At 41.7% G+C, this 18,102-nt stretch overlaps 2 protein-coding genes across 3 annotated transcripts in view; one reads left to right on the plus strand and one right to left on the minus strand.

The window, feature by feature from the left end:
* Positions 1-932: 932 nt before the first annotated feature.
* Positions 933-18,102, minus strand: part of slc33a2 (solute carrier family 33 member 2) — a 33,235-nt gene continuing 16,065 nt past the window's right edge. For both annotated transcript variants that reach the window (XM_084945862.1, XM_084945861.1), the window contains exons 4-6: positions 8,618-8,718; positions 5,313-5,422; positions 933-3,005 (exon numbers count right to left, since the gene is read on the minus strand). In XM_084945862.1, the coding sequence (XP_084801988.1) occupies positions 2,808-3,005; positions 5,313-5,422; positions 8,618-8,718 (409 nt within the window). In that variant the 3' untranslated portion in view covers positions 933-2,807. The remainder of the gene's footprint in view (positions 3,006-5,312; positions 5,423-8,617; positions 8,719-18,102) is intronic.
* Positions 14,318-16,974, plus strand: LOC146375883 (paraneoplastic antigen Ma3 homolog). Its single transcript, XM_084945860.1, has 2 exons — positions 14,318-14,363; positions 14,652-16,974. The coding sequence occupies exon 2, from the start codon at positions 15,296-15,298 to the stop codon at positions 16,883-16,885; it is 1,590 nt and encodes a 529-aa protein (XP_084801986.1). The 5' UTR covers positions 14,318-14,363; positions 14,652-15,295; the 3' UTR covers positions 16,886-16,974.

Below are 18,102 nucleotides of genomic sequence, written 5' to 3' on the forward strand. Positions count from 1 at the left end.
GAATGCTTCTCTGGTGATAACAGCTCAAAAAAATCCACACATGGACTAACACAAAGCCATGTGCACTGCTGATTCAAAGAATAGGTACAGCTCTATGTGTGCAGCAAATGCCTGATAAATTGAGCCATCTTGTCGTCGAGTTGGCAACAGCTCTTACGCAATTCCCAGGATTTTTATTCCACAAAGTTAGGAGTTAACATGTGCACCAACACGCACATCAAATCCACCAGTCTGTCACTACAATGGGCAACTGTGGCAGGGAGGTCAGCCCCCAGATGATCACTCTCACCACGGGGAGGTTTGTGGCAATCTGGCAACTGCAGTAGGTCTCACTCTCATCAGCACTGCTGGATCAAGACCACTTCCTTACCTTTCTTTACTCTCATCTGCACGGGCTTTAAAATAGAGCTCACAAATTATTTGCCTGCAGTTGTTTCAAACCTCTTTCTTCATACGAAATCATTTACAGTGATCTCTGAGGAAAAATTAAAGGAAAGAAGGGATTGTTTTATGGAGAGAAGTGCAAACTTTGGAAAGGCTTATGTAGACCAAACTAAACAGATACATATAAGGCTCACTTCAAACTCTCCCCTTTATCCCGCAAGACAACAAAATACCCAGATAACGACAGTGGGCAAAGAAGTGTAAAGTGGAGGTGTATTCAGGTGCCATGTAAGCTGGTTTAATCCTCCTTCATAGCATTTGTTGTGTCATTAAAGCTGTATGGGGTTGGGGATCATGTGACATGGGGCCTATTGACTTCTGTAGCCCTTAGCTAGGACACAACAGAGAGCCAGTGTGGTGTTCAGGGTTGCCACAAGTCAAAAGTGGATTTTCAAAGGCAGGTGTACCCTCAAAGACCACATAGGACCTTTTTTTTTTTCTAGAATAAAAACGTGATAAAATTCAATAACAGGAAGACAAAAATAGACTCAACGTTTTACTCGGCAGCTTTATTTTTGTGCAAATCTCAGGCAACACAGTAGCTGAGAGACAAGAGATATGCTTTGCTTATACGTACCACAAGTCATCCGACCTGGCTACATGGATAAAAGAGTACAGATGTGCTATGGCATCCCTTTATGTGCCATGTGAGTGAAAGCAGGCTTTTTTATTTAGATAAACGTGCTGAGGTTACTGCCTTTATTTAAAACCAGTCCATCGTTGTCCAACAATGAACTTTAAGACTTAATTTCTATTATTACATTCAGCTATGTGAAGGATTTTACTTTTATTCTCACCGAGCCTTGTAAGAAAAACATTCTACATTGCTGTTTCATTCATATTTTATAACTGGAGAAAATAATTTTCTATAGGATACAGTACCATAAAGAGTTACAGCATATAGAGCGTGTAATATTGTGCATTTGATATTTTTTTAACATGAAAAAACACAAAAAAAAGTACAATGTTGTCAAGAACTGCAGTTTCCCAGTGATGTTGGTCATTCAAGTTTTCTTTAATAACAAGTTCGATTCAAAGGTGAGACGAGATGGCACCATGCAGTGTGTAAGGCTGAGGTTTCCTACAAGAAGCCAAGTGAAGGATGAATGTATTTGGTAACAAAAGAAAAGAAGTATTAAGGAGTATTGTACTCTGCAAAGAAATGAAACAGAATACAGTCAGGTCCAGTCCAGTCGGCTTGTGTTTGGACAGAGACGCCCTTTGTTGTTTGTTTGCGGTTTTACTCTAAAAGTCCACAATGGATTTTTTTTTTTTAACGAAGCAGTACAGATTTGATTTGAATTTAGACTTTCAGCTTTAATTGAAAGTTTTACCTTACTGTGCTATTCACAGAGCTATTCTACTTTATTTAAGCTATGTTGTGCTTAATGTTTTGGCTGCTGTGACACAGTATTTTCCCAAGTTTTAGGATAATTAAACAATAAAATATTAAGTGTTTGGTTATTGCAGCCATGTAACAAACAGTTTATCCACGTTCATGGGCTACATGAGCAGTATGGTCCTCATTATTTCCCCATAATATACGACCCTGACTGTAAATACTAAATCTGTAACTCTTAATTCTTTTTTTTTTTTAAATGAGAAAGTCCCAGTAAATATGACTCTATGATGGCTAATTGTTAGATAGCATGTTGTATGTGTTGCCGCTCTACTCAGTCTGGCTACTCTGTATTTGCCTCCTGTGCATCGTACCATACAGCGTTGATACGAGGTAGCAATTTTTTTTCCCATTTACAGCTGTAAACCACACAACCCAGGAGAATGACTAACAAATTTACATACAGTACATTATGACAGAACAAGCATAACAAAGAAGCAATATTGCTTTTGGCTACAGCTCTTATTGCTGTCTTATGACAATATTAAAATGGCTCAGATGATTTTATAAAAGGCTTTGATTTTTTTTCCCTTTGATTCCAAGTGATTATTTTAGACTCCAAACTGCCCAACATTATCCACACCTCATCACCCTCCCTTCAGAAAACTCTACACACTAATCCTTACCTACCCAGTATCTGCAAGCCTCGCTGTGCTCCAGTATATTTAAGACTTTATATATGCAAAAAATAAAATAAAATATCGCAAATCTGCCAGGGACATGATGTGCAATTAAGAAAACACACAACAAGAAAAAAACTTTGTGACAGAGTACTTGAATAGCATGGCTGATTTTCCATTTAAAATGGCTGAGATAAACTTATTCAAGATCTTGTAAACTGAAATGAGTTTCTGAAGTCATGTGAGTTACATTTAACAGGATTCAAGAGCTTTTTAATGAGTCCAAATACTCAAATTATTTCACCACTGTTTCAGCACCTAAGCCAGGATGTTTCACCCTGGTCTCATTTGGGCTGCTGGTATTCCCTAAGAGCACCGGTGAAGGTAGCTGTCCACACGTGCAGGGCCGTTCCGGCAGAGAGGGTGAGGAAGAAGAGGAAGGCAACTTGGAAACCAAACCAATCCACCAAGCCTCCGGCCAGAGCGCTGAACATCAGCTTCCCCAGCACCTCAAGAGTAGCCAAGAAACTGTAGTGGGTCGCCTACAGGGAGAATTGGCAGCCGAGAGGTAGGATGAGGGGAAAAGAGATTAAAAGGGGAAGGTAAAGTAGAAGGAAGTGAGAGGAGAGAAGGGGAAATGGAGAGTTTGGGAAAGAAAGACACATTGTGAGTAAAAAGAGATAGCAGTATTGGGAGTAGAGTGCAACACAGTTACAAAAAAACAAAACAAAAACGTGAGACTTCATCCTATCCACCACCACAGCTTATCACCTTCTGTCTCTTAGGCATTAACATGGTTAACACAATTAACCACTACATGGAGAAACAGGGCGAGAGATTAGATCTGAAAACATCTGGGAAAAACAAACTGCAAAAGAAGAGAAAAATACAAAATGCTGGAATACTGGAAGAGAAAGCGTGAGATCATGGCCTGAGATGATGGAAAGAGGCCAAGCGAAGCAGGCTATCTGATCTCAGCCTTAAGGCTTTCAAGAGAGGAGTGAGAGAGGGAGAACAAGAAGGAAAGAGATTATCTAATCTCCCCAAGCCTCCTCCCTCTGCCCAAGAGCAGCAGGTAGCTCTGACAAACATGGGACTCTAGTGACACCTAGACCATTACCTGAACACATTAATTAAAATTAAGAAAAGGAGAATTCATTAGAACAAATGGTTCGAGTCCTACAATCAGATTACATTTACAAGAAGCCTGCACTGTTAATTGTGAATTTCCCAACTCTGGGGCTAATAAAGAAATCTTATCTTATCTGACAAAGAAATATTTTATCTACAAATTAGTTTTTGTGTTACAAGAGGAAAAAGATACCACACTTAACTTTATAGGACGTTTTTACAACTTTGTCGGGTTGAGAATTGTGCTTTTGTTTCCACACTGTCAACGAGATAAACAAGGGTAACATTACGTTCCCTTAAATGTCCCGTGCTGCAAGAAATACTCGTAAGTGTTTCTTACTAAGTGACTAAGTGTTTCCTGCATATTATTTGTATTACTGTAGGAACAGAGCCGTGACAGTTAGTCCAATAATTTATCAGCAGATTAACCCTTAACTGGGATCACTTTGATTTCTGTTTTTTGTTAAAGCAAAAACATTTAATATTCTCTGCAGTTCACTACTGTCTTTTCTTTTCTTATTTATGACTCTTTTTTTTTTTTAGATTTTGGAGAATGGACCATGCTCACTAAATCAGCTGAGGGCATTTCTCACTGGAAAAAAACAAAGACTGAAAATCATATCAGAATCTGATGAGTGGTGAGTGGGGTCTGTGGTCTGCAGGCCGAGGTAGAGCGCTCTGAGAGCCTGTGTAACCACAGTTAAGTGAAGTGCCTTTATTCTGAGCAACTTGTTTAACGGATTCGGTTTCTTTCTCCTGGGGATCGTTAACAAGCACTCACAGTATCAGTTTTCTGTTACTGGATAGCACTACCTTCAGTAACGCACACATTTACACACCAAGAGCAGGTGAGCTAATGCTCTCCTCTCATGTATGTACACACAGACCAAAATCCCACACCGACACTACAAAGCAAAACAGCCAGTCTGTGTCATGAGAATCTCTCAGATTAACCTCTGCTCTCCTCGTGAAATGCTGTACTTGTTCTCTCTCCTTTCATTAAGTTTAATTTCATAACTGGATCCTGGTGTCTGTGCTTCATCTTGTGATTTTTTTCCCTTCATCTTTCTTTTTCACTTTAGGACTGACAGCAATTTAAATGATAATTTGTCACCTTCAGAGATTGACTGAGTGACGTCTGAATGGCTGTGTGAAAAATGATCACCTCCAGGCAACGCTGGCCCAGATACGACGGGGACAAAAGGAGTTATGTCAAAGAGGAGAAAATGAGCAAGGAGAGGAAAAAATTCAGAGTTGGAGAAGAGAGCGTTTAAAAGACTAGAGAATGACAAAGAGACAGGCAGTAGGAGGGACAATGTCAGCAAGGGGGCCCGCAATGCAAGGAAACTGGAGCTGCTGAAACTTTTGACATTTTCCAGGTGGAAACAGCTGATGACAACTGACAGGTACAGGTGACAAAAGGTATGGCACTTAATGCTGAAAGATTTCCCTCTCCAGCATCACTTTGACAACCAAAGGAAATGAGCTAACATTACACAATTTAACCTAAACAGAGGTGGTGGGGGGGAGAAAGACAGAGGGTGAAAACAATGAAAAGACTGTATTGTTGGCTTGTTGAGCCACAGGAGACCTAACAGTAAAGCACAACACAATTAACACTAAAAAAGATGATGACAACAGAGCAAAACTTGTACATGAAAGCAGCCCTGGGCTAGTTAATGAGCTTGTTGGCAGGAATGGACAGAACTCCTTTTTACCTGAATGCTTTCCTCGGCCCTCTGAGTGCAATGCATCATGGTAGTGAAGGTGAGCGTGGTGATGAGACCACCCAGGAAGTGTTGAACACTCATGCTCAGGACTGCCATACCTAAGAAAGCACACACACGCAAGTAAAATGGATCAAAAACAGCCTTGACGCATCTGAATCTAACTACAATAAGACAACAGAAAACCCAGCAGTTCCTTTTCTGAAAGCAGGCAGAAAGCTTGCAGCTTTACACGTCGTTTTCTCTGCTACACTACTCACTTTACAATTCTATGTTAAAGTGAAAGCAGAGAGACAAAGCAGCGAGAAACGGTAATCTGCTGAAGTGCAGCTCCCCCCCCCTCAGTCCCAGTCCCCAAAACACATGTAGTGTATCCTCTGAGGGGAAGTGGCAGAGCAGTGTTAGTGGGGAAACAGAGGAACCACAGAGCCTATCTGTCTCTGCTCCCACTAACACTGAATTATTCACTCAAGCCGCCAGAGTTTTTGCCGAGCAAGACTCTTCAGTCAGCGACATAAGACTGGTGGAGTCAAAAAGATACACCGACTGATCAGACTGGAAGAACGGGAAGCGGAGGGTTATCATGTAATATTGAAAAATCTGAAACTGAATGTTTTTTTTTCTGTTTTGAGGGTTTTTAGTCAAGTTTTCCTGAAATCTTTGTTCTGGGTTTAAAATGGAGGCGGGAGATGCCTCCACTTTGAGTTGGAGAAGCTTGATAGGGTAAGAGACGGGCTCAGGAGGAGATGAATGGCGTGAATGTGAATCCCGACCGGCTGTTCAGCGCAATCAGATGTGTCATTCAGACATTAATGAATGAATAACTGTCTGGAGGGAGACCTCTCCTACAGACGTCCTCCACGTCATGCATTAAGACTGAACGCTTGAACTATAGGCCACTGGTTAACACAAGGTCTAACAGCATTTGAAACTGCCAGTGACATTAGTACCAGGCTTTACATCCCACATTTAACCTTTCAAACTTGACCCGCTTTTCCTTCTAAGGGTTCTTCACTTGTCATACAGCTGACACAAGAAGTGTTCAAAATCTCAAACATTTTATATTGTAGTCATTCATGATTTCAACAACTCTCATTTTCCCAATCTTCCTATTTTAGTTGCTCCCATTAAGGAATCCCAATAGGATCGTTCGCCTCCATCTAACCCCTTGCATTCTTTTCCGTCACTCCAACACTCTGCATGTCCTCCTTCACTACATCACGAATCTTCCTCTTTTCTTCCCGCCTGGCAGCTTCATGTTCAGCATCCTTTGTCCAATAATCCCACTATCCCTCCTCTGCACATGCCAAAACCCATCTCACCCTTGTCTCTCTGACTTGTTCCTCTGATATCCTCATTTCTAATCTTGTCCATCCTGGTCACTAAGCACCTTCAACTCTGGCACCTGTCTTTCTGTCAGGGCCACCATCTCCAAACTACACATCATAAAAGGACTCACTACCATGTTGCAAGCCTTTCCTTTCCCTCTTGCTGCCCTCACCTGTCACAAATCACCCCTGACACTTTCCCCCACCCACTCCACCCTGCCTGCACCCTCTTGTTCACCTTTCTTCTGTACTGTCTGTTGCTTTGGAGGGTTGTCTTGAGACATTTAAACTCATTATACCGGTCTCTCTCTCTCATTCATACACATGTATTCTGTCTTACTTTTGCTGACTTTCACTTCTTTTCTCTTCAGAGCACACTTCCACCTAACCAGGCACTCATCCATCAGCTCTCTACTCTCACTACAAAGCACAATGTTATTTGGAGACATCACAGTCTCTCCATAGGCTCCAGCTAACTTCATCTGTCAGCCTGTCCATCACCACTGCAAACAAGAAGGGGTTCAGGGCCCATCCCTGATGTAATCGCACCCCTCACTTCAGACCCACCTGTCACTCCTACCACACACTACACAAACTGCCAGTTTAATTTGATACAACATTATTTTAAAGAATAAAAAAAATAATTAAGAAATAATGGCATCGTGATGGCATCCTGAGATCTCTGCAAGTCAGTTCTGGTTTTTAGTGTTCACAGTTTTCTCCTGTTTTCTCTGAGTTTTTAAATTACATTTTGTACCACAGATGAAATCCCCAAATTTTTTACAATATTGCACTGAGAAATCCATCCTTCTTCTTAAGCACTTCCCCAACCAGGGTTGTAGTGGGTGGAGTCTATTCCAGCTGACACTGGACAAAATGCAGAAAACACCTATCCTCAACAGTGTGAATATGACATGTGAGAGTCTGTGATGATGTCTGTGAAGGTTCTCAGTCATCCAGGTCATCGTAGTCTAAGGAGCTTGGAAAGAAAAGCGTCTGGACTTCTTTAAGTTGCTTGAAGACGTTCACCTCTCATCCGAGAAGCTTCTTCAGTTCTAAGAGTCAAATGGTGGAGAGTCTGTGATGATGTGTCTTGGATGAGGTTTTGCTTGGTTCTTTGTATGGCAGTTTTTGGTCTGTATCATCCCCCTTCTCTAACTTCCTGCCCAATCTGCTCTGAAGCCTGACATGACTTTCTTTGCAAATAGACTTGGCATGTATTTTTAATGACACGGAGGACACAAGCCATTCCTGGAATGCTCCAAAATGTGCTTCACCACACCCTGTGGCATCCTAAGCACTGACTGAGTGGCTGCAAACAGGATAGGCCCCATGCATATCTTTAGAGTGGAGCATCTGCAAGAAACTGTTGACACAGGAAGAACATGCAAACTCCATTGAGGAGGTCCAAAGCAATAATTAAAGAAGGTGGTTTTGGAAGCCCTACTTCTCTTGTCTCTTGTTATATATCCGACTGGAGCGATGACGTGTTAGGCCAATGACTACAGGTCAGCTTCAAGTGCACATGGAAATGCATTAAATCTGAATGAATCTACTGAAAGATTTACATCTTATCCTGTCACAACAAATGTCTAATGTAAAACCCTGCTACCGAAGTCTTACTTAACCTCAATATCAAGTTACTTTCCTGTCACTGTCACTATAAACAAACAAAGAGACAAACAAATAAATAAATAAATAAATAAATATCAGCTGCTTAACCACAGAACAAACACTACGAACCTCATTTTACACATATCCAGAACCTAAATGCACTAGCAGAAATACCATAAAACAATAGCATTGCAGTAACATGTAGCTCTTTGTTTTAATTGCCCGCTTCTGTCATATTTACATCAGAGCACCAAACATAAATCGGACTAAATAATCCAGAATTGAAGCATTTGTTAAAATATTTTGAAATCATTTATTTTGTGACCATTGTCTTATTGCGGGTTTGCTTCTCACCTTTCATGAGCGGTGATGGTTCGAGGACAGTGAGCAGAGAACTCTGGAAGACCATGCTGATTGTTCGCAACACAAACACGCGCCGCATCAGTGCCCCGATGCTGAGGAAAAACCAGCAAACAAGAAGAGCATCAGAGAGCTGTTAACTAACTTTTAAGTGTATTGATGAGCAGTGTGATACCTGATGAAAGCCACTCCGAGCTAATATCATTAAATTTAGAGACACTTTGTTTGTTTCTTCGCATTTCACAGACGCACGCGCGCACACAGTTACATACGTGCACGTGCATAAGTAAACAAGTCCCCAGACACTAATTGATTCCCTGTTAGTGCAAGAAAATCATCCCCCTGTGGGTCTGGTTCATGACGTAATCAATAACCTAAGGAGATCCCCAGCATGAGAAAGATAATTAATCACTGTTAACATACATAAAAACACACACACGCACTCACACTGTTGTGTGACATCAGGGATTAACAATGCCAATCACTCAGAGGATACCTGCCACTCAAGGGACTGTGTGTGTTTGTTTATGGGGTTTTTTTTGCATGTAATTATTTATGTGTTTTAAAAAAAGGTTGTGACAAAGAAAGGGACACACAAGACAGGTTATCTGATTTAGTTAGGTAAGAAAATCTGAATTTATCTTTCATATTCAGACAGACTCTTTAAACATGTCTGCCAGTATAATTGTGACAGGAAACGAGGAGAAATAATGGTTCCCAAATAGATCTGTACCAGGGCTGTCGTGATTATATTTTCCAGCGGAGCTAACAACTATATTGATAAGTTATTTGATTACTTGATTAATGGATTAAAACCTGTGCGTTTCAAAACATCTCAAAACCTAAAACCCAAGTTGATGCCATAAACTCTTTTAATTTAAATGTATTTTTATTTCTGTTCAAGACCCCCCCTCTTTCTTCTTTCACTCTTCCCTGTATCTTTATCTGGCTCTCTCTTCCCCCTGCACCCAGCGTTTCCTTACCTCTCTACTGGAAAACCAATCCTGCATCATTCACATGCTAAAGACATTCTTCTCTCTGTTGCTCCTTTGCCTCCCTTCTCAATGACAGCCTTTCATATCACGCGCTCTCAAGAGAAGCTGAGGGATGTGTGTGTGTGAGAAAAAGAAACCTCCCTGGCTGCCACCTCACACGGGCCAGGCCCAGATAAGAATAACTACGTTCTCAGGTTGCCAGGGGCAGTTGTAAAGGGGGTCACTCACTGACCACTCAGCCGTTTCTGATGGTAGTGAGGATATACCTTCCAACGGAGCTTTTAGAGGAGGAACAACAGCCCAGCCTAACTAACAGCCCTTTCTCTGTGTGTGTGTGTGTGTGTGTGTGTGTGTGTGTGTGTGTGTGTGTGTGTATGTACGTGCAGGTGATGAGAAGTAGTAACTAAGTGGAGGAGCTCAGTGTGCGTACAATCAGAAACTAGTTTTAACACTGAACCTACTACACATTTGTCATAACAGACCCATAGGCACAAACCACTGCTGTGCAATGATGTGATTTCACTTTTTAATTCTCACAGCTTGTAAAATCAAGTTAAAACTAAGGGGTTATCTTCAGCGGTCACATGAGAAAGCATCATACCAAAATAAAAGAAAAACAGTTCATACTTGAGAAAAAGAATTCTTGATGCTCACAAAACAGGAGATGATTATACGAAATATTCACTCCACCTGTACAGGAATGGACTGTGAGAATCCAGACCAGTAAAAACATCACTTTTGCAGAAGAGACACTTTCAAGCCAGAGTGAAGCATGTCAAGGACAACCCGGAAAAAGATTATGCAGACTGGAGGCCATCCTTTGGTCGGATGAGACAAAACTAGAACCACAGTACCTGCAAAGAACCCACACAGGCACAGGGAGAATGTGCAACCCCCATGCTCAAACCCAGAGCTTTACACACAGTTCAAATAAATTACTACTATAAATTTCAGGGGAAGACAGTTTGAGACTGGATGAAGCCAGTGATTTATTTCCCAATGTACAGTCTTTGAATTTTATTGTACAATGGTTTTAAGCCTAAAACATCACCAAGAATACTTACTAAGTATATTTTGGATCAGTGCAAAACCTTGTAAAACTAAAAGATTGGTAATGAAATCGATGGCTTGTACAAATTTAAAGGTATAATTTCCAGGCTAAATCTGTCTATCTTGTGCAAAATAACACATTTAGAGAGTATTCTCTGTGTTGTGAGGGTGTGAAGATTTTACCGCCTTTACAAGTTACATAGGTGTGAAATGGAGAGGGAGAGTGAAAGATCAAAAGCCAAAGTATGACAATGACATCTTTTGAAAGCACTTTCCCTAAAAAAAAAAAAAGAAGAAGAAATTTTTGCCTTTGGAGGCTTTCTTTGTGTTTGCTAGTGTCACCTGACAAGTGGAGAAAGCCTGGAATCCAAGTGGAAGAAAAAGGACAAACAGACTGACATAAGAGAGAGCACATGGCAACTGTTACATGTCAACAAACAGGCAAGCAAACACACTCATACAGCACTGACACAGATAACAAAACAGGGCAACAGAGACTTTGCTTATCCATTAGCTCGTCATTATACCATGTACATCTAACATATGCTAATTACTTTATGCACATAGGTGCAGAATATTCTAATCAGCAAAGATGTGAATTAATAGCAAGAATAAGGATTTATATTAAGACTACATCACTGCATGGAGTGGGAACTAACACAATATCCTCTGTCCAGGTATTGTTGTTAGTCACAGTTCCCATCACAATGGCCATAGGCAGGGCCGTCCTACAAAGTGATTCTATAGGCAGGTGGAAAAATCTTACATAACTGTGGTCAGGTGCAAATGGCACAATTTTATGATGTCTGTATTTAACATGGAAAATGTTTAAAAATCATATTATTAACACAAAAGATGTTCATTCAAACCTGGATTCAAATACACCAGAGTCTATGGAAATTTCTCTTTTTTTAATTATTGTAAGATTGATAGGGTTTTTTTTTTTTCCTGAAAAGGTTTTTGGTATAAACAGTAATTAATGAATCTCATAACTTTACGAATCTTTAAAAAGTTGTATAAATTACTTTTTTGGCTCCTCCTTTCAAGAGTCACCAGAGTGGATCATCTTCCTCCATCTCACCTGATCTCACCCCATTCCTAGCATCCTCTTCTGTCACACCAGCCCTCCACATGTCCTCCTTCACCACAGCCACAAACCGTCTCTGTGGTCTTTCTCTTTTCCTCCTGCCAGGCAACTTAATCTTATCCAGTATCTGTACTCTATACATGCCTAAACCATCTTGCCCCTTTTTGTCTCCAAACTGCATCTAAGCTGTCCCTCTGATGTACTTGTTTCTAATCCTATCCATTCTGGTCACTCCCAGTGAAAAGCTGAGTATCTTCAACTCTACCACCTTTCTTTTTGTGGTAGAGTTGTGTCACCATCTCCAATCCATACATCATAGATGGTCTCGCTAACATCTTGCAATTGATTCCAGGTATTCAAACTCCTTTACTACCCCTTCTCCATTCCATAAGCATTTTGTCTTGCTTCTGACTTTCATTCTTCTTTTCTCCAGAGCATACTTTTACCTCTGAAGTCTATCTTCCACCTCTTCCCTACTCTAACTACAGATCACCATTACCATCTATAAAGACCATAGCGCACAGTCTTCCTTCCTGACTCCTCTGTTAACCTATTCATCACTATTGGAAACAAGTAAGGGCTCAGAGCAGATCCCTGATGTAATCCCACCCCTGACAATGTTTATTCATCTCAAACTGTTGTAATTTACAATTGAATGTTCTAACAGGTACCTGTCTGTCACCTGTAGCAGAAAGTCTACCATCTTATACCTGTCTGTAAAGGTGACAATTAAAAAAACTAGGTGGATATTGTGTCAAACTTGAGGGGTGCTTGTGTGTGTGTTTGCATTGTGTCTTTGCACACATCAGTGTTTGTCTGATGGATTTGCTGCTCATGTCCACGCTCCAGAGAGGGGGTTCCCATGCTCTCAAACAAGGCAGTGTTTACTTAAATTACTGCAAACCATATAAAGAGTGATACGAGGCTTAAAACATGAGATAGAGAAGTAAAGGAGACAGTCAGTGCACACAAAATCACAGACGAAAATAATGGTGGGTAAGTAATTTCTTGACAGCCACTCTTCCACTTAGACCCTTTCTGATAAAGCTTCAGTGAACAGTAGGTGAAACAAGTGAAGTGAACTTTTTCACCAGTTTCCTCAAATTTTTAAGGACTCACTACATACACACAAAGCACAATTTTTGGACAAATAGCTCTTTGAGAATTGTTTGATATTTCACGTTATGAAACCACTCTGGCCTATGCAACACTGCATACTGTGAAAAGTATTACTACTGTTTATTTCATCATCCTTAGTTAATCAGTGTGTTTACTGGACTATTATTTTGTCTCAGTTTTACTGAAGTAAACACTAAAAAGTAACACTGGAAATACTCAAAGTCATTATAAATTTACAATAAATGCCAATAAATACTGGAGTATTATAAAAGATTAGCACTATAGGACACTTTATTTTAGTTTCCATATAATGGCAAAGTTGCTTAGAAGTACTGTACTTATCTCACAACATGCATAGTGTTCAGAGCACAAGTTAGCGACATGTTGTGCTCAAGTATCTGCACTAAAGAGGTGATTGTTTTGTGTGTGCGTTATGCTTGGACACCAGATGTGAAACCCATCCAACAAGACTAACACCTGGGCTCATCGGATGGTGATCATGAGAACACATGGCTACATCAAAAGGGAATGGGTTCTTCAAAGGGGAATGTTTTGACAAATAGTATGACGTTGAAGTCTGACCTAGCTAAAAGTAATAAACTACAAACGAGAGAGTACCATTTTATTAGAGCTGAATACCTGGTAGAATGGAGGCAGGAGGGGGAGGGCACAGTAGGCCATTCTCTATAAATTAAGACCCCCCCCTCCTACCGCCCGGTGTGTCTGTCTTTAATAGGGTTTGATTTTGTTTGTCTACTGTTTGCATCCCCCAGGGCATTTTTGTCTCTTTTTTGTCTGAGCTTTGGGTTTATTGGAACTGCTTTTCAATAAACTCTTTTATGCAATTTAAACTTGAATCTACAGTGGTTTTTGTGTATTTTCTGACTACATTAGTAATAGTTTAAGATTTTTGTTTAGAGAGTAAATCAAATCTTCACCTCCAATTTTTGAAACAACAGAATAGCCTTGTTGGTGCCTATCAAACTATTATCTCTGCAGTTTATTCTTGGATTCAATGAAAGAAATGGGTAAAAATGATGTGTTTTTGGCACAGCCTGCTTGTAACAAAGTACCTAAAGATACGATTTAAAATTGGTTCTTTGCTACAGTTGTCTGTTATGTATATGTAACCCACATAAAAAAAAGAACTGCATCTATAACTAAACCGAAATTTTAAATTCCAACCGGAGCGTGTCCGTGAAGGTATCGCGACGCGTCATGACGTACGCCACGCCGTGAGTCTGCACGTGCCTGTTGTGACCAATTACATTCGCGAGGCACCAATATATGCCTTCCGGGTTGTCGCCTCGAAAAGACGCGGGGGAGAGGCGTTAGCGGATGGAAGCAACAGGTACGTGGGGCGAGCGCTCTTCACTGTTTACTATCTTGGCTTGTCTTTGAAGTAATTGTGGACTGCGTTCAACAGTACTTTGATACCGCCGTGGGTAGATGCGTGGGGGCTCGTATGTGACATCGCACGTAGTGAATGGTGAGTTGAGTCTGAATGTCTGTTTGTATTTGTAACCCGTATCAGTATGCCAGTGCTATTAGCTGATGGGTTAGCTAAGGCTGAGGCCTACTACATTACTACTACTCTCACTCTACGTGGCTGTAGTCTTGTTATTAGAGATTATCATTTATTTTAATTTATTACAATGGTTGGATATGTATTTGTTGTATACTGGTATTTTCTCATGAACTTTATTGTGTACACTGGAACTAAAGCTAGCTTGGGAAATTTAGATGAATTTTGCTAATAGTGGTCCTGTGATTATAGTGCAGGCTAGTGGTGCCCTGGAGAGACCACAGCGATACCACTACTTTGGATGGCGAGCTAGGCCCAACGAGCCAGAACCCCAGCTACAACTTCCTGCGGTCTGGTAGGAGGCTGCTGCGGCCTACACTCTCCCCCCCTGGTTTTCAGTCCCCCAAATCTCACTTCCGAGATCTCAGTCTTGGAATCTCAGTTCTGATCATCACACTTTCAATTTCAACCTGTTACAGACTGTCATACGCGTTGGACTTATATCAATCATGAAATAGCAACTTTATGGACATTGTCTGCCGGGAGTTGGAGGAGGTTGCTGCACCACTGTGCAGCTGGTATTTTACAAGCTTGAATTATGTTTTAAATTTTCCTGTTTGCAGATTTTGTAACTATTGGTATTTGGATTGCACTTTATTTTCACTGTAAATAACAACCGTAATCACCATACCTGTGGTTGTACGTTTATTATACTTCACTCACCTCCCAGAGCCGAATCTGACATCTTCTGAATTAGCCAACCACTCATAACCAACTCAATTTATCTTAGCTTATGTACTTGCTACATAAGACTAATAAGTGGCGAGCCAGCCAGGAGGTTGTGTCAAGTATAATATTGCTGTGTACATTCAGTCTCACCATCTCACCATATTACTATGAACATGGACTTGTTGGAGCCATTAGGTGTTAAAATACCAAACGCGGTGTTGGTCAGTGGCGTCCCCGCATATGAGGTTGAGGAGGTTGAAGATTTTCTTCTCCAGTATGGTGCTATTGAACGCTCCGTGCCAATAAACTCACCCGGTTCTGAGTTTAATAATATGCTCGTCGTTGAGTTTAAAACGGGGTCTGCTTTTGATTTATTGGGTCCGATTCTGCCGTATACATTTAAGCCCTTAGATAATGAATATCATATAACAAGCTTGTCTAAAATCTATGCGGCTACTGTCGGGTGCACAAAGACTAAGACCTATTTAGCTGACTTAAAACAAGTAGCAAAACTGTCTGGTCGGGATTTTGCTGAAGTTCTCCAAGAACTAATGACCCAAATAAATGGAGCTGTTTCAGAACTGCGCCCAGGAAAATCAGAAGGGCTCAAGCAGGAATGCACTGTCGCATCTGAACATAAAACGGCTGCCACTCCGGATCAACAAACCCACAACATGGCTATTCCTGTCACTTCTTCAGCTGCCCTACATCCTACAACAACAGAAGGACATTCTATCAGTATGTCTGCAGCTGAGTTGAATCCACCTGAAGTACAGAGGTATGTTGTGGAGCATATAGTAAAGAGCGAAGATGTAAACATACGTTCATCCCATAGGCTGCGCATGTTTTCTGGGAGACTGCCACACCCACAGCATGAGGTGGACTATGATACATGGCGCTCTGGAGTGGAGCTCATCTTAAAGGATCCAGCCATGTCAGAACTACGAAGATCCAGACACATCCTCGATAGTCTTTTACCACCTGCAGCGGACATAATTAAGCACCTTAACCCCGACCTACCAGCAGAGACTTACATTCAACATCTTGATTCTGCTTATGGAATTGTACAGGATGGGGAAGAACTTTATGTGAAGTTCATGGACACACTGCAAGACTCGGGTGAGAAACCATCCGGCTACCTACAGCGACTTCAGGTGGCCCTGAGTTTAGCTGTCAAGCGGGGAGGAGTCAAGCAGGGTGAAGTGAACAGGCACCTGCTCAGCCAATTCTGTAGGGGATGTTGGGATAGCAACCTTATCTCTGAGCTCCAGCTGAAGCAGAGAAAATCCAACCCACCTTCTTTTGCAGAACTGTTACTCCTATTAAGAACTGAAGAAGACAGAGAAGCTAGCAAAACTCTGAGGATGAAGCAACATCTGGGAACACCAAGACACAGAGTTGCAGCTCAAGCTCAGTTCGCAGTAGAAGAAGAAAGGGGGGTCTGTGCTGCGTTGTCCACTCTCACCCAGCAGATGGCGGAGATACAAAAGCAACTTGCCGCCTTAACTGCCTCCCAGTCTCACCAGTCCTGTACTCCTGTTCCAAAGCAGCACCAGAAGCAAAGAATGGATACACAGGGGAATATATCACCTAACCCCAAGCCTGGTTTCTGTTTCAGGTGTGGGGAAGATGGACACATTAGACCACAGTGTGAGAACAGACCCAATCCTGCATTGGTCAATGCAAAACGCAAACAGTTCAGTGAAAGGAAACCAAAATGGCAGAAGCGGAATTCATCAACTGGACATTTAAACTAGATACAGTTTCTGTAATGGGACGTACAGGAACTGTGCAGGACCCACATTGTCCCGCAAAGAAGGAAAGGAACAAGGGGGAAATTGTTCACTGTGTAGACCCACACACTCGTCTGAAGGCAACCACAATGTTACCTCATGGGTTAGTTGGGTCAAGGTGCACAATAGAGGTGAATCTAGCAGGCTATCCACAGCAATGCCTGCTTGATACAGGATCACAGGTAACTACAATACCTGTATCCTTTTACAACAATCATCTTCATGAACAACAAATTCAACCACTCCATGATCTTCTCCAAGTGGAAGGTGCTGCGGGTCAAACCATCCCATACCTTGGATACATTGAGATTTCCGTCAAGTTCCCCAGAGACTTTGTTGGTAAAGAATATGAAGTAACAACATTGGCTCTAGTTGTTCCAGACGCACACCCTGACGTCCCCGCTGTTGTGCTAATTGGGATGAATACCCTGGAACCACTGTATGAACAGTATCTTAACCAGCATCCGAGCTATCAGCCTAGCACTCACGGGTACAGAGCGGTGTTGAAAACACTACAGCTGTCACACAAGCAGAAGGAGAATGGCAACATTGGAATTGTGAGGCTACTAAGCAAGGCTCCAGTGCGTGTTCCGGCCGGCCGCACTATTGTCATCCAGGGCTCTGCCAAAGTTTCCACCCCATTGTTTAGCCAGAGTGTTCTCCTACAGCATCCTGCTTCCACCTTACCTGGTGGTTTATGTGTCAGCAGTTGTCTTATCAACTTCCCAGCTCTTTCCCCATACAAGGTTCCCGTGGTTATTACAAATGAGTCGGAGCAAGATACCTTCATTCCACCTCACAGTGTCATTGCGGATTTGGAAACCTACCACTGTATCTTGTCTGAACACCGCGTGACCCATCTTCCAGTCAGGAACACTATCACCACCCTGAATTTTGATTTTGGTGATTCTCCGCTGTCACCTGAATGGAAGACGCGAGTCATAGGAAAGCTGAATAACATCTCGGAGGTCTTTTCACATCATGACTTGGATTTTGGATGTACATCAGCTGTCAAACATCATATCCCACTCCATGACAATACACCGTTCAAGCAACGTGCCCGGCCAATCCATCCACAAGATTTCGAAGCTGTCCGCCGTCACCTGCGTGAGCTTCTGGAAGCCGGCATTATAAGGGAATCATCGTCTCCCTTTGCTTCGCCTATCGTGGTGGTCAGGAAG

The sequence above is a fragment of the Perissodus microlepis genome, chromosome 12 (assembly GCF_051167445.1).
Source record: "Perissodus microlepis isolate ML-2025 ecotype Zambia chromosome 12, ASM5116744v1, whole genome shotgun sequence".
Classification (NCBI taxonomy): Eukaryota; Metazoa; Chordata; class Actinopteri; order Cichliformes; family Cichlidae; genus Perissodus; species Perissodus microlepis.